Here is a 15,510-nt window from a genome sequence, read left to right on the forward strand (position 1 = left end):
ACAAATCTGAATTAATTGTCATTTTGATAATTTAGATCTGTCAACGAAGCGAAAAGTATGCTTGAACATATAAAAAAAGAAAAAAAAAATCCTTGAATCCTGATAATACTTGTGTACTTAGGGAAGAATTGTCTATACTGGAATTGTGACTCATCATCAGTCAATTCACCTGGTACATTATTTCTGAGCCAGTGATTCCTCTGCAAATCCACGTATTTGATGAGAAGGGGATAGAAGGAGTAGATGTCCCTTACTAATAGCTGCCAGTCTTCTTGTATTTGCGACTCTACTTGGGATGTGTCGTCTGTTGATGACTGGAAATGGAAATTGTTAAAATTAAATTGATTGATTAAGCAGATGAGCTTACAGAAAATTAAATGGAAGATATATTAATATGAAATCTAAAATAACAATAAAAAATGATAATCATTATAAAACTGAAAATAAATAATCAGTGCATTAGAACATTGTATTTTAAAAGACCAGAATTATTATTATAATATATTATTATTATATTAAATAAAAGTCAAATTCATGGGAAATTTTCTTATAAATTGATTACAGCCCACTATAAAATCTCTGGCCATTTTGGGGGAAAAAATGGCGCTAAAACCTTTTCAGGTCTGGACCACAAATTTCTGTATCTGTTTCACGATCATTTGTCAATCTAATAGGCAAGATCAGCCTTCCGTTCACCGTTTCTTCACCGTTGGAGCGAATTTTAAATGAGCACATAGAAAAAAGTCATTGCAAATTGCAGTGCACAGCCTGGGTTCGAACCTACGACATCAGAGATGAGAGTCGCTCGCTAAAGCCACGAGGCCAACACTGCACACAAAAAAGCTTTCTTACTTTAATAAAACCTCGCAAACTCTCCTCCTTATGGAACATATTATCCGTCCTCTTCCGAACACGTTCGGCCAATGGAAGGAACGACTCTCTCAATAATTCCTCAGAGGAGTTTATTATAATCTGTTGCGTATACGTTGCAATACGGGTCATCCAGGGTGCGTTTTCATTCCCAATATTCTTCTTAATAAGCTTTAGGACATTCTTTAGGAGCTGGTTCATGTGCTCCGCCGTTACCATGGTGACGTGGTTGCTGTAAAATCGTTGTAATTAACAACCACAGTATTTACATGGTAAATATGTATAAGGAAATCTAAGTGAAATTTGACGCTCCCTGTGTAGAGACGGTTTTCTTATTAGAGACCTTTTAAAAAAAATAGGTACTGTACTTAAAATATCTTCGATCTATATATATAAGTGTTATCAGTGCAAGTAAACATTTAATTTAAATTATTTAGTTATTAGTAATCTTACAGCTCATATACATATTATAAAACAAAACAATAAGACAATACGGAGCCAAAACAGATTACATATATGAAACAGAAAACAAGTCAGTACATGAATAGACAAAGAAACATTAAAAAAACCTAAAGAAAAGAGAAATTTGACATTGTCTTAATGTTCTGTTTATACTAAATATAGTACTTTAATTTTATGAATTTAGAAATTAATGCCATCGACTTTTAGTGTGTATGAAATATTCTTAACTTTCATTAGAAAACTGTATTCAACTTACCCTCCCGTAGGAGTAACATTATCCGGTCCCTGAGCCCACCAGAAAGGCAAATAAGAGCACAGCAAAGGCAGTACCACATCAATGATATGAGGTGCTTCACTATACGTCTTGTCTGATTCCACGAAGTGATCGACTTCGTTTAGAATCGTTTCTAGGGTTGGCATTGATTGTTCCATTTTTGCCATTATATCTGTAAAGGTGTATATTTATACAATGTCTCCCGGGTACTAATTAAACTAGCTATCTTCTACATCGCTGGAAATATTATTATTATTCTCATAATATGTATACCACAGAACGCATTCAGCTGAAATTGAAAAGGATATTGAATCGATATTATATTAATTTATTACCTTTGATAATAATAATAAATCGTTTATTTCAAAGGGGGATTACTTAAAAAACTGCACAGTTAGCTATACAAAAGTAGGCATGCAACTGTCGTATTAAATATCATGTCATAATAATAATAAGAACAGTTAAGATATATATGATTTGTTTTCAAAACTTATGGTCTATATACGGAGAGTATATAACACGCTAAAAAGGCCTAAAAACTTGTTAACCAAATAGTTGGAAACTTTGAACAAGAGTATTCCGAAGTACATTAAAATTAAGTTTTTTCCATACTAGAGTTACCTGGAAGAAATCGCTTAGCACACCTTATAATTTGTAAGTTATTTGTTATAATATTAAATTGTTATTGTTAAATTTAAAGTAGTCTGTAATTTTACGATACCTTGAGCTTCCAATGAATGATCAGCAATACGGTTGAGTAACGAGAATTGGTTGTGCTTGTTGAGATGCGGCTCCAGGAATGCCACAGGGAATGTGGAACTAAATGCGCCGAGGCATGAACCCTTATAAATAAAATAAAGTTTATTAATAATTTACATATTATTTTTAGCTTAAATCACGTAAAAATGCTATAAATATTATGTATATAGACATAGTGATGTAAGAAATTAATGAAATAACCTACCAGTGCAGGTTTATGTCTCTCGATTTCCGTCTTAAGGTATTTTCTGTCGTGTGTTAGTGTTACATCCGTTCCCAACGTGTATAGCGAGCCTAACATTTTATAAGACGCTACTTGAATCTCGTCAACTGCAAGATGATAAAACAATTTGCTATAATAATTAAATACACTAATAATAATTATCTTAACGATATTAATGTGCTAAAATTTTAAGTTCCTGAAAGGGTAAGCAAATTTTAATATAATACAAAATATTATTAACCTTTATTAATTAGGCTAAATCGGTATTTTATGTAGCAAAAGTTATCTACTTTTTGGATCTAATATATGCCAATTTCCTTACGGGCATTAAAATAATATCAATTACTGCAATCCATCGCTGGTGGTCAAACGCACGATATCAGTGTTCAGAATCACACGCTAACCACTAGCCTCATACTGTAGGTACTTATTGCTTTTTTGTTCAAAGCAAAATTGGGGAAAAAACGAAGACGTAAATATAAACGTAAAAAAATATACTGAATCAATGCAATAAAATTTATAAAATGCAATAACAGTAAAAAACCAATTCACTTTATATTCTTACATTATGCATGGAAATTCAAATGTGGTTTTTTATTTCTAGATTACTCTTGTTGGTATTATTAAAACCTGTTTGGGTGAGTATTTAATTTATTCTGAGTATTTTATCACAGGTTATTTTCCAAGTATTGTTTCATAAACTGCTAAATTTAATAATTTTAGATACTAAGTAAAGAAACAATTATAATAAGAACAAGCGAGGAACAGAAACAAAATGCATTTGTCGACGTATTGAAAAACATTACTTCCGCCAACCAGATATTACAAGATTTAATTAAAAACTATGAGCAACTGCAAAAAATATACAAATCAGGTGACGAAAGCTTTAATGATGAGAGCGAAAATGAACATGGAAAATTTAAAGCACTATCGTCAGAGGACGATGAGCATACTACTAGAGGTTATGGTATTACACAGATAATTTATGTCGGCGAAACTGAAGAAAGTACCGAAGAACCACCACCCGGTAATAAAAATAATGGATCCAATATTATTGCTGTTGAAAGCGACCACACGGAAGAATTTAACGAAACGGACAAAGATTCTTCAGATGAATCTGTCGAAACAGAAATCGTCACCAAAAAACCTAAAAAGATTGAAGAAAATATAACTCATTTTAATATAGAAACATTTCAAATAGATCCACATTTATATAGTAGAAACAAAACGCGGTTTAGCATAAAACACAAAGACGCAAAGAGGCAGTTTAACCGTCCAATTTTAAGGCAAAACGACGATAAAGCAATTAAACGCATCGTGTACGCTGAGGTGTTCTCTCCGGACAAGATTTGGCACGAAGTAGTACATAAACCTATAGAACTTAAAATTTATAAAGATCATGCAAATTTTAGAACTCCTAATAACAAAAAGACTATCTCCAGCATAAACACAAAAACGTCTGGAATGGATTTAAGTGATTCTCCTTCAGAATCAAATCCTGATGACGTAATAGAGAAAGAAGAGATTAAAAGTATGTTACTTAGAGAAGCCTATGGCAATGCATGTGTACAAGTCGCCGTTAGAAAATGCTTTAAAGTAAGTAAAATAATACAGTAGTAAAAAAAATATTTTTATTTATTACGCTTCATTTATCTTGTAGGCTTTAAAAGCTGTCAGAAAATCTGTTTGTCGACTACGATTTAAATGCAAAAATTCACTAAAGGGAAGTTTTATTGAAAATGCTAAGAAAGGATGCATTCGTGAATTTGTTAATGGAAAAAATAAACCAGACGACAAGGAAGCCCAGGCGATAATATTTGAAAGAACTAATAATAAGAGTGGTGGTATGAGTTATACTATTATAATATTATATTATTTATTTGTTCATTAATAAACATAAAGTCTAATTGTATTACTATTATTCTTCTAGAGACAGATCTCTCGAAGTATGTCGACTTATGTTTGCCTCATCTCAGATCCGACACCACAGTAAGTTGATATTAATGATAGATAAGGAATTAGTAGTAAAAGGTTGAGTATAGAATTGTTTTTTTCTTTCCAGAGTAAAGATTTTCTAAAGGGCACTAACGAGTTTAAAAATATAAACATACTCCGGGATAAATTTGAAAAGGCATGTAAAAAACTGTCAGCTAAAAAATGTGGGAAAGCCTGCAAATTTGCGTACGACGCTGCTTGTTCAATACATTCGTGTGAAAACTCGTTGAAAAAAGGATTTAAGAAAGGCTGTAAGGCGGAATGTAAAACTGCATATAACCTATACAAAGCATCGAGTTACAGTGACGATGACGATGATTCAGAAAGTGGGAGTGATTGAGATATAATATTAAAAAAATCTTTGTTTTAAAAATTGCGTTTTACATTTGTAAATTATTTAAAAGAAATATTAATATCAAAGATAATTTCTAAACCATTGTTTGATAATTTATGGATTACTTACGCAATAGATCAGCTCCATATTCGCAGTTAGCTAGATGATCGAACATCGCTGTCAGTATTGGTAGCATCACTCCATTGATGTAGCCCAAAGATGTCGATGTCTTGAGGTGTGTGCCACGGAGATGTGCATATTTACCCTGGAAACGGGAGGAAGAAATATTTTCTTCAAAACTATTTTAATTTAACGATTTTAACATAATTTCAAAACCACTGGTAAAAAGTGTATTAATAAGAAAAATAAATGTTTCATTTTTATTATATTTAGCTGATACTGTATATATATATATATACTAGCGGATCCGACAGACGTTGTCCTGTCTATAAGTCTTTAATTTGAAAATTTCAAACTTTTTTTAATAAGCTAAAACATTCTGGACCATTTTGATGAAAATTATTATTCAAATGTTATGACAATATCTAACGATCCAGCACATGGTCTACAATAACACAATGATAACAAAACTTTTTTTTAATTTGATCGCAGCGCTCACTGTCGGGACAGACTAAAATTAAAATTCGTATAATATTTAAAATTTGACAGTGCGATGGTAGCGCCGTCTGTCGGATCCAATGTAAAACATTCCAAAATCAACAACTACTAATTAATTAAAAAAAACATTGTCCAGCGGACAAAATTGTGAATCTAAACCATTCTCGAATCTCCACGAACACACACAAAAAATTTCATCAAAATTGGTCCAGTCGTTTAGGAGGAGTTCAGTCACATACACACGCACACAAGAAATATATATATTAAGATTTCCATAGCATAGCATCTTACAAAATGACTACTGTTCCACCAAGAAAGTTATTTAAGAACACATACCTCTTGTAAATTGTATATAGTATGCCCCAAATCGTCAGCGAGATTATTGAAGAATGTCAACATGGAGGTCCTGATGAATTCCGGACAGTTCTTCACCAAGGATTTAGCATCAATGCCCTTCACAAGGACTTGGAGACAACGGACGGTTATACGTACGTCCGGGCCGAATGCTGCTAACCTGAATACAAAAACGTACAAAGGAGAAGTCGGGTCAGCTAGTTTAGTATAAAATCTCGTGATTTCCTCTTCTTGCTTACCTAGATCGTAATAAACTAGCCAATTTACAGAACAATGCAGCCACCATTTCCTTTTCCTTCAAACTCGCTGCACCAACATTGTTAGTCGCTGTGGCAACTGCTATGAAGTAGTTACGATGTGTTGAGAAGTATTTCTCCATCAATGGTAGTACAACCTATAATACACGCCCAAAATATATACATAGACATAACATTTATTACTAACATAACACACACATAGAAACATACAAAATAACAATAATGAAACGAAAAAATAATTAGCGATAACAATTTTAAAGGACGAGGTATGTTTTAAGTGTGTAATGCGTGTGTGCTGTGGTTGCCTTTGGCCCTGGCTCAGCATTGTGCTGAGGAGCAGAGTGTTCCACAGAGCTGGTCATTCTGTCATAGACCACAGCAATAGTATGTTACGTCACATAAGGTCACTAATACATCGCACTAAGCTTAATTATTTGTATGAGACTAACAATAAAATAAAATCTTTTCATAGATTATGTTATTATATACTTTATATATTATTACATGAAACAACGTTTCATTGTGGGATGTTTGTAATGAATTTAAAGCATTTTTATAGCGAAATATCTTTGAGTTCTTCTATCTAATTCTAATCTTGTCGTTCCCTTTAACACAATTATGTTAAAAGAACACTTTACCAATACCTTTATTTTGCTTTTTATTTGGACGTGCTATTGGCCACATGTTGGTAACGTAAAATTAATAATAAAAAAAATAAACCACTATCTCAATACTGTATAAATAATAGGCTTACTAATTTTCACGATAAAAGCTAATAACGAATCCAATCTGTTTTCTAAATGATCTTACAGAACAAAAAGCGGTGTGTAACACAGTTGATTAGCATGATTTGTTTCGCTATGTATTTTGCAATTGATACATCTATCATATATGGTACGGCCATGAAAAGCAATCTAATAACACCATGATTGTTTATACCTTCTTGAAGTATCTTAGTTCCCTTTTGTCTTGCTTGTAATTCAAAATAAATGATCATCTAAGCACAGTTTTTTGTATTTATACAAAAAAACGTATGAGTACTTATATACACGCGTTAGAAGTTATACTTCTTTGGGGTAAGAAGATAAAAATCTTTAAAAAAATGTTATTCAACGTTTGTAGATAAAAGGCATTTGTGACCCATTATAACACATTCTCTAATTAAATAAAGTTTATTTAAATATCACAAAAAACTATGTTCATTATAGCTCACTTCATGGTGTCGGTTTTATGTGACGGTGTGCGCGCGCATCGTAAAAAATTACTCTCCTCCTAACGCGTCAAAAGAAGTATAACTTCATTTTTAACTTTTGATTAGATTTAGCATAATTATAAAACTATGTAAACATACCTTAGAGAAGAACTTAATGTCCCTCGTGCTTGTCTTAAAACTGGATCGTCTACTGAAGGTAGTAGACGGTTTCAGAAGCTTCATATTAATTGTCGCCCGGTCGATGTACTGGATCAGTTTCTCCAACAATGAATATGCGAATCTGAGCTCTATGGCGACACCCGTAGTGGTCTGTTCTGTGTCAATTTGGGAAGCCTTGCTGGGCCTGTGTAGTTTGTATCCCTGGTATTGAAGGTATTTGAGGAATTCTTGAGACCTTTCACGGTCCTTTTTCTTCTCCTTGTCGGTTAAGAGATCGTAAGGAACTAGTTGCGGATGTATACCACCTTAAAGTAAAGCATATTTTTTATAGTTACCAAAACTTACTTACTTATTTTACTTACTTTTACCTACTACTTAATTCGTTTAACATTATATGTCAATAATTTTAATAAATCAAAAACGCATGGCAATCCGGTTCGAGTCAAAGTATTAATTATAATGATTTACGTAAAGTGGAAGAGATCAAAACTAATAATTATATGTATAGTAATCTTTATTCTCACAGCTAATTCTTACTAAGCCGATACGTTAATAAATTCAAGTAAAGATATATTAACTCTTGGAAAAATTCAGATAATTTTACCTCCATTGGTAACGAGTTCTTCTTTCTTCTTCTTTGCCCAGATATCGTGCGCGTTATCAGCTAACCTCTCAGCCATGTTCTGCATCTCCCTTGACAGAGTCAAATTGGTCATATCCACTGGATGTGGGTTGTAGTTGAACGGCGTTGCTGAGTCCTAAATAAATCATTTAAATTACTCAAGATGATTTATTTATTTTGAATTTAATTAAATTACCATGATAGTAGGAATGTATATAAAACTTTAAAGACGTACTAAATTTAGTCTTTTAATCTTCTATATAAAGTATTATATTAAGGGTCTGTTTTACAATGTCCGGATAAGTTCCAATTTAGCTATTTATTACTTATTGGTAGGATAAACAGTATTTTTGCGTTTCACGACTGTCAGATAGCGCTATTTGTCATCAAACGCGAAGTATATTATTCGGAACTTTTATCTTTCGAATAATTTATGTGTTACAGGTGTGAAACAGGCCCTTATAATGTTAAAAATTGTTTTCTTACCAAAGAATCTGGTGTTCTCTGATAGCAAATGAAAATGTCAATAAATTAATCGTTGAATAAATTGAATGACTTCTAAAGCCATAAATAAATTTATATTACCATCCCTCCTTCCTTATTGCATGAAACACATTAACATTTAAATATTCACACGAAAGTTAAATTCGAACCAAACAATAAAATAAATACAAATAACAAAAATTAATTTACCAACAATTTGTCTACTTACAATGCCACTCTTAGACTGGCGTCTCATAGAACTCCTATTGTTACTAGGTATATCCACTTCTGAATGTTCTACAGACCAGCCAATAGCAAGAAGGGCCTTGAGAGATTCACGAACCGGCTCCTTGTAACGTTCTTTCTCCTGGAATAAAAGTATTTATCGTTCATGTGTGGATTCTCAATTCAATTATCAGGCTGTTAATGTATATTCGCCAGGAACGAGTCCTTATGAGCTGGTCACCAAGACGTATTTCCGATTTAACTTAGGGTCCTTCAAGAAAAGAGCGTACCAATTATTAAAGGCCACGCAATAAAGCCCTCTCGCATTCAGTTTCATTGGGCAGTATCCCTTTATTTACATTACATAGTTATTTTAACATTAAAATGTTAAAATAATAGTTATTTTAACATTAAAATGTTAAAATAACTAAATTAAAATATTGTACTTACATAGTCATTGAGCATGTTGTAGGGTTTCAAGCGTGGGTGCGTCTTTTGGCTATCAGACCAATTTTCGCCGTAGACCCAACCATTTTCGATTTTTCTGAAAGATATGTCCAGTATTGATATTACTTCAATTGCGTTCATATTAAGCTATTGCATATAATTCATTGCGGACTTTGAGCGCGGCGACCGAATCAAGAAATTCCGTAACAAAAACAAACCTAACACGATGACGTAATATAATAACATTTTGCATATAGCAATAGCAGTTTGCATTCTATAACGAATACGCGTTAGAGAATGCAAACTGCTGCACTTGCAATCTCTCTGACAATATGAGAGTGTCGTAGTGAGTCGAGTGGGGGCGGTATCACTTAATATAAGGCGAGCCGCAAGCCCATTTGCCCCTTTTTTGCTTATCTCAAGCAAATAAAAATATACCTGAAATAATTCTTATACTTTAAACAAAAAGTTGTTGAAAATTCTAACCTTGACGCCCAAGCATCGTGATAATGTTCGGAGAACTTCTGAACGATTGTGTTAAGGTCGTTATTGAGAGCCACCGATGAGGTATTGATGGGCTGAGGGTCGTACTGCGGATTGTCTGCGCCTGAATATAAAGTTAATACACTTTAAAATTCATTAAATCACAATATGCAATCTCTTTGGAATTGAATTGCTGCATAACCAGGCTTTAAAAAGCCTAGTTATTTGAAAAAAGAACAATAATGTACTCATTACTATCCTACATACTTGTAGGATTGGCAATTAAAAATATAATAATCATGTCAAACAAAGATTTTAATACATTTGGTCACTACAGTATAAAAATATTTTTAATTATAGCAAGAGCCTAAGGGCAGATTTGTGGCCGAGAAGCTCAGCAGCAGGGAAGTCTCTCCCCTTTTCCTAAAAAGGGGATTTTATTTGCGTAAAGGGTTGCGTCTCCGGCCCGGCCCGGGCTGCAACTACCATACAATATTGAGGTTCATAAAGATTTATAATCGAAGAAATACATTGAAATCTTAATTACCTGAAGCCTGAGAATCCTTGCCATAGAACTCGTCATCATAGTTCTTTGAGAGAGAATAGTCGGGCGGAAGAGCACAACCTGAAATTTCGAGTTTATTTACTTCTCTGTTAAATGCTTCGCTTATATAAAATATTTTTTTGGTTTATTTAATTATTTTACATATAAATAATACGCTTTTTTTGTTAAATTTAATTTACCGGTAACACATATTTTAGCAAAAATTTACTATATATATCATATAACGTGTAAGAAATTGTTATTTTATTCCTAAATAAGACTTGTAACATAGAACTCGCGCAGTTTAAAAAAATTCTCGACTCTTCTGTCTGACCTATTTATAAACGTAAGGTATGATCTACTAAGAAAAGATTCATGTATCATAAAAGATGTTCTGGTAATTTTATAAAAATCACTTTGATTATTAAAATTTTTTAATATATTTCGCCACAAATTTTGATAAATCTTACCAATAGCAATCAAGCAAGGCAGAGCTTTTCCAAACAATTCTGGCTCATAGTCCATCTTGCTGAGAGAGTCGAAGATGTTCGAGAAGAGCATCATTGTGAGTCTCTTTTCTTCATCAGACGACGATCCGTAGGAGCCTTGACCTCCAGTACTGCCATAGTACTTTGCACATCGCTCGTAGTGTAACGTTAGAAGCTGAAATGTATATATATATTTGTTCTATTAAAAAAAAAACAGGTTTTGGCTTGCAAGGCGGAAGTGGTAATGAACTTGTTTTAAAATAATGATTAAACAGACATAGTATTGTTTTTTATTAACATAGCTTTTACATATTTAAAGAAAACATTTTTTACCGGATTGAAGCTATGTATTATTGTAAACTTATTTTATTGTATCTTCTTTATAAAGTTAAATTATTTCATTTTACTTTATTAGATAAGATTATTACAGAATTTCATGAACTGTAATAGAATTATTACTATCATTGTTATCGTTATTATAAATAGTAACTGAAATTTGAAATTAATTGTTTTAGATGGCGTATAACGGAAAAATGTGACGCGTAACCGAAAAATGTGACGATCAATTTTTTTCCAACGCCGATAAAGAAGTTTCACTTAAAAAAAATCTGAGGCCTAGATCTAAAAGGCTGTGACGTCCCTGTTATAAATAATGGATAGACAAAGCCATATAAATCAGTATCACATACCCTTAAAGCCACAGTAGTATATTCAGACAATCGGGAGACGTCGACCGTAAGTTTTCTCAAAAGCTTGAGTAACATCGAAGGCTGCATGGCGGATGTCAGAGCAACTAAGAAGTCTGAAACGGCCTCGCGTTGACCCTTTGTCAGCATACGGTTCTTTGATAATCTGAAAGCAGTTTGAAATATTTAAGGTTACTTTTCATCATAGACTAGAGACTATAGTCGACGACTATTGTTGCAGAGTTCTTTAAGAGAAAAAGGACTCCGCTTCTTCTCCTTTTTTGAATTCTTCTTTATTTATTTATAGAAGTATATAATGTATTTTCTACTGTATATGTTAAAGGTCATTATTTAGGTATTTTACATGTAAAACATTGTCATGACAATAATCGTGAAAATAAAATTTCCAAAAAAAATAATTATACACTTCCTATTTAGTTAACTAGTAATATTTCGCTTAATAATACTGATATGGTGCAAGATGCTTTTTTTGATAAGTAGTGTTAATTTTGTTATCATCATGAAGAGTTCGATTGAGAGGTGAACTCCTAGGTTGGATTTAAAGATTTAAAAAATTTGGAAAATTCTGCTGATTTTGAACTTTGGGTACGAATATTGGAACGTTAATGTTCTGTCCTGTATTTGCATATATAACGTGTTTTCTATTCAATAAGTGATGTTATAAAATATAAATATATATTAGTGAGAGTGACATAATTCCCAGTTTTAAAGACCAATTTCAAGTGCATTAATTTTGATGCAAATCTTATACTGACCTATACACAGTATGAAGCGTAGCATCAAGCAAACTAGCGTAGTTTTCAGCCTCGTTGTAGAAGTTAGCATGTTTGATAAGCAACGGGAGTATCGAGTTACCGATGTATCTGTTCATTGATAAGGCCATGTCTGACTCGCAACCGTCGTTCTGAAATTTTTTATTACATTAGGAAGATGAAATAAAGAACCTTTCTCATCCAATGGTAATAACAAATGCATCGTTTAAACCAGTGATTCCCAACTTATTTTACCCTGCCTCAAAATGTTTAATATGAAAGAATTGACTTGTTCACTTGATCAATCAAAAACCGAAATTTTCTAATTCAGTGTAATTTTAATGAACTTTAGAATAGCCCAATCAAATTGCCCCCATGTGGGGCGTGGGCCCACGTTGGGAAACACTGGTCAAACCCAAAAGCCCATATTCGGTGGGGATATCATTATGTATATATATTCACAGATGCTTTATTGATCATATTTCAAATATTATTTGCCTATTTAGAATTTTTAAAGTATAGGTAAACATACCCTGTCTAACATAGTAGCAGCTCTAAGGTCAGGAAGGAAGGCTTCTTCCAGAAGTCGATAGAATAACTCCTGCGTTTCAATTCCATACACTCGTTCCAAGAAAAGTCCTACGCTCTGCTTATGGCCTGGTATTAAACCGGATGGCATGTCTGAAAAATAAAATTTTGTATGAAAATGTATTAATTTAATGAAAGTACACCAAAATACCCCAAAAATTGGAACATGGCACTAAAACTCATGTAATATGGTTTTTAGAAAAAAATCCAATAAATTAATTATAATTAATTATATGTAACTGTAAAGTATACGATTTGTTATTTGCTAGAAAATCACGAAAATAAATCAATAAATTAAACACTCAAAGAGGAATTTAAAAATAATTGCCCCAAGAATAGACGAGTTATTATTTTGAAATTTCTTAAATGTAACGACAATTTTAGCTAGTTTTTTTTTTAAATTTAAATTAACGATTTACCAGATTTAGGTCTCTCTTCGCCAGCAGCCGGGTTGTTGAGAGTGAATCTCAAACTGAGTACGCCTTGTAGGTCCTCCAATGGGACCAGGGATCTTAAGATGGCTCGGGCACGTAGAGATTCGTTTTTACCCTATAACAGCAATGTATAGCATGATTATCTTTTGAAATTAAAAAAAAAACAAATACCAAAATTTTATATGTGGATCTCAGTATACTGACGAAAATAATAATTGGTTTAATATTAAAAAGCCGACACGCACTCGCGGTCCTCTGGCATTGAGAGTGTCTATAGGCGGCAGTATAACCTAACATCAATTAAGCCTCCTGTCTGTTTGCCCTGTGTTCTATAAAAACAAAAACATAATATTAAAAAGCCGACACGCACTCGCGGTCCTCTAGCATTGAGAGTGTCCATAGGCGGCAGTATAACCTAACATCAATTAAGCCTCCTGTCTGTTTGCACTGTGTTCTATAAAAACAAAAAAATAATATTAATATACAAACATGCCAGTCGTAGAAAATATTAGAAGTAATATCTTACCAGTGCAATAACACCTGCATCGGGTGCACAGCGTCCCAGTAAGTCCACAAGAGTACAGTAGAAGTTCAAAATGGCGGCGCCTGTGTCTATGTAATCTTCATCGTCCTCTGACTCGGGCAATGGGTGGCTGAACTGTAAATATAAAAAAAAATGTATTTTCGTACCAATATTATGCCAGTATTATAATTGCCAGAGTAAAATGAATAAATAAATAATAATTACACTCATCATTTTTATTTATTGTTTTCTTTTCTTACTAGGGTTGCCTGGAAGAGATCGCTTGTGAGCGATAAGGCCGCCCGTTGCATCCCTTGTAACTTTTATTTGTGTTTCTTTGCAACGAAGTGTAAATAAATAAAAATAAATAATTGGCACTACAAACTCATAAGTTCTTTAGGGACTCAAATTTCGTTTCTTGTTTCATGACCAGTTGTCAATATAGGCGATCAGTCTTTTGGATCTAAGCAAGCGGTGCCATGTAGAGTTTTCCTTCACCGTTTGAGCCAATATCGCAAATAGAAAGTTCATTACTACATGTGGAGGCAGTAGCAGGTGGTCGATCCTACGACCTATGACATGAGAGTCGCACGCTGAAGCGACATGGCCAGTATTTAAAATATGTACTCTAATTTAGGACTTACGTTATATATATTTTAGTTAATAAAATAAAGGGCAAACCAATAATTATGAAAATGTTCCTTTTATTTTACATTGCGAGAATGTCCAATAGATCGAGATCACTTACATACGTCATAGGTAACAAATGTGAAACTTAGTTTTAATAACCCAAACTCAAGTCACTGGTTTTTCTTAGTCCAGCAGTTCAATCTTACCACCCCTAATACGTTATAAGCCCTTGTCTTATAACGTATTAATGGCAGTTTATACCTAGCTAAGTAAAAAACATTTCATTTCAACATACCACCCATAACCGCCGACGAGCTAACTTGATTTTGAATAAAATTTTGAACCAGTATAGTTTAAACTTTTAAGCACGGGCTGTTATGTCGCGGGGGGTTAAACTTTATGAACCAGTATTTGTGATTCAAAAGAATACTTACACTGATATCACCTTCCTGCTCTAAATCCCTCAGTTTCCTTCTATCAGCGATTCTTTCACTCATCTTATTAGCGTCTACTATAGCCTTTAACAGACCTTCGCCTTCACCCCTCAACGCTGGACCCAGACATTCCGGTCTTCTGATGAGAAGACGGATAACAAGGTTTGCATTTTCTTCTACGCTTTCACCGTTGACCTAAAATTAGTTTTAATTTCAAATTAGTATTAATATTTTTATTAACGGCTAACAATAAGCATATACATACAAAAATAAAAATTTTCGCTCACCCAAACACAGAATCTTAGGAAATCCAGATATCGTTCTCCCTCAACTGGATCCCAACCTAAGTCTGGGTAACCTTTTTCTATTAGTTCAGAGTTACTTTGAAGACCACAACGAGACAAGTACACCGCTATCTTCTCCAGGTAGTGTTCTCTGTAAGATTACAAGTCCATTAACATTATTAAGATTTTAAAATTAAGTAAATCATTCTTTTTTTTAAAGTAAATAATCCGCCAACTGTATGTAGGATATTTCTTGCGCCCAAGAACACTCATATATTTCTTATAAAACTTACGCGCGTGTTTTTGCAGGAAATTATTTTAATCTACATATTACATAATATTACATTA

General features: G+C 33.1%; 2 protein-coding genes across 10 annotated transcripts in view; one reads left to right on the top strand and one right to left on the bottom strand.

The window, feature by feature from the left end:
- Nucleotides 1-15,510, bottom strand: part of LOC111001605 (ryanodine receptor) — a 96,558-nt gene that overhangs the window by 23,438 nt on the left and 57,610 nt on the right. For all 9 annotated transcript variants that reach the window (XM_045629523.1, XM_045629522.1, XM_045629519.1 and 6 more), the window contains 22 exons: nucleotides 15,166-15,313; nucleotides 14,879-15,073; nucleotides 13,818-13,949; nucleotides 13,277-13,406; nucleotides 12,802-12,950; nucleotides 12,273-12,421; nucleotides 11,500-11,662; nucleotides 10,793-10,985; nucleotides 10,326-10,403; nucleotides 9,782-9,902; nucleotides 9,299-9,392; nucleotides 8,853-8,990; nucleotides 8,123-8,276; nucleotides 7,498-7,823; nucleotides 6,129-6,283; nucleotides 5,872-6,049; nucleotides 5,047-5,182; nucleotides 2,571-2,695; nucleotides 2,328-2,448; nucleotides 1,589-1,778; nucleotides 853-1,102; nucleotides 170-314 (listed from right to left, as the gene is read on the bottom strand). In XM_045629523.1, the coding sequence (XP_045485479.1) occupies nucleotides 170-314; nucleotides 853-1,102; nucleotides 1,589-1,778; nucleotides 2,328-2,448; nucleotides 2,571-2,695; nucleotides 5,047-5,182; nucleotides 5,872-6,049; nucleotides 6,129-6,283; nucleotides 7,498-7,823; nucleotides 8,123-8,276; nucleotides 8,853-8,990; nucleotides 9,299-9,392; nucleotides 9,782-9,902; nucleotides 10,326-10,403; nucleotides 10,793-10,985; nucleotides 11,500-11,662; nucleotides 12,273-12,421; nucleotides 12,802-12,950; nucleotides 13,277-13,406; nucleotides 13,818-13,949; nucleotides 14,879-15,073; nucleotides 15,166-15,313 (3,470 nt within the window). The remainder of the gene's footprint in view (nucleotides 1-169; nucleotides 315-852; nucleotides 1,103-1,588; nucleotides 1,779-2,327; nucleotides 2,449-2,570; nucleotides 2,696-5,046; nucleotides 5,183-5,871; nucleotides 6,050-6,128; nucleotides 6,284-7,497; nucleotides 7,824-8,122; nucleotides 8,277-8,852; nucleotides 8,991-9,298; nucleotides 9,393-9,781; nucleotides 9,903-10,325; nucleotides 10,404-10,792; nucleotides 10,986-11,499; nucleotides 11,663-12,272; nucleotides 12,422-12,801; nucleotides 12,951-13,276; nucleotides 13,407-13,817; nucleotides 13,950-14,878; nucleotides 15,074-15,165; nucleotides 15,314-15,510) is intronic.
- LOC123689438 lies at nucleotides 3,155-4,950 on the top strand. The gene is made up of 5 exons (XM_045629525.1): nucleotides 3,155-3,226; nucleotides 3,312-4,184; nucleotides 4,249-4,432; nucleotides 4,519-4,577; nucleotides 4,651-4,950. The coding sequence occupies exons 1-5, from the start codon at nucleotides 3,161-3,163 to the stop codon at nucleotides 4,921-4,923; spliced, it is 1,455 nt and encodes a 484-aa protein (XP_045485481.1). The 5' UTR covers nucleotides 3,155-3,160; the 3' UTR covers nucleotides 4,924-4,950.

The sequence above is a fragment of the Pieris rapae genome, chromosome 9, assembly GCF_905147795.1.
Source record: "Pieris rapae chromosome 9, ilPieRapa1.1, whole genome shotgun sequence".
Classification (NCBI taxonomy): domain Eukaryota; kingdom Metazoa; phylum Arthropoda; class Insecta; order Lepidoptera; family Pieridae; genus Pieris; species Pieris rapae.

What these genes read in the sequence shown, in the direction of transcription:
- LOC123689438 (XM_045629525.1), top strand. Translation starts at nt 3,161, where the DNA reads ATGGAAATTCAAATGTGGTTTTTTATTTCTAGATTACTCTTGTTGGTA. An exon ending in CCGTTAGAAAATGCTTTAAA is followed by an intron (nt 4,185 to 4,248) that starts GTAAGTAAAATA and finishes TTTATCTTGTAG; the next exon opens with GCTTTAAAAGCTGTCAGAAA. An exon ending in AACTAATAATAAGAGTGGTG is followed by an intron (nt 4,433 to 4,518) that starts GTATGAGTTATA and finishes TTATTCTTCTAG; the next exon opens with AGACAGATCTCTCGAAGTAT.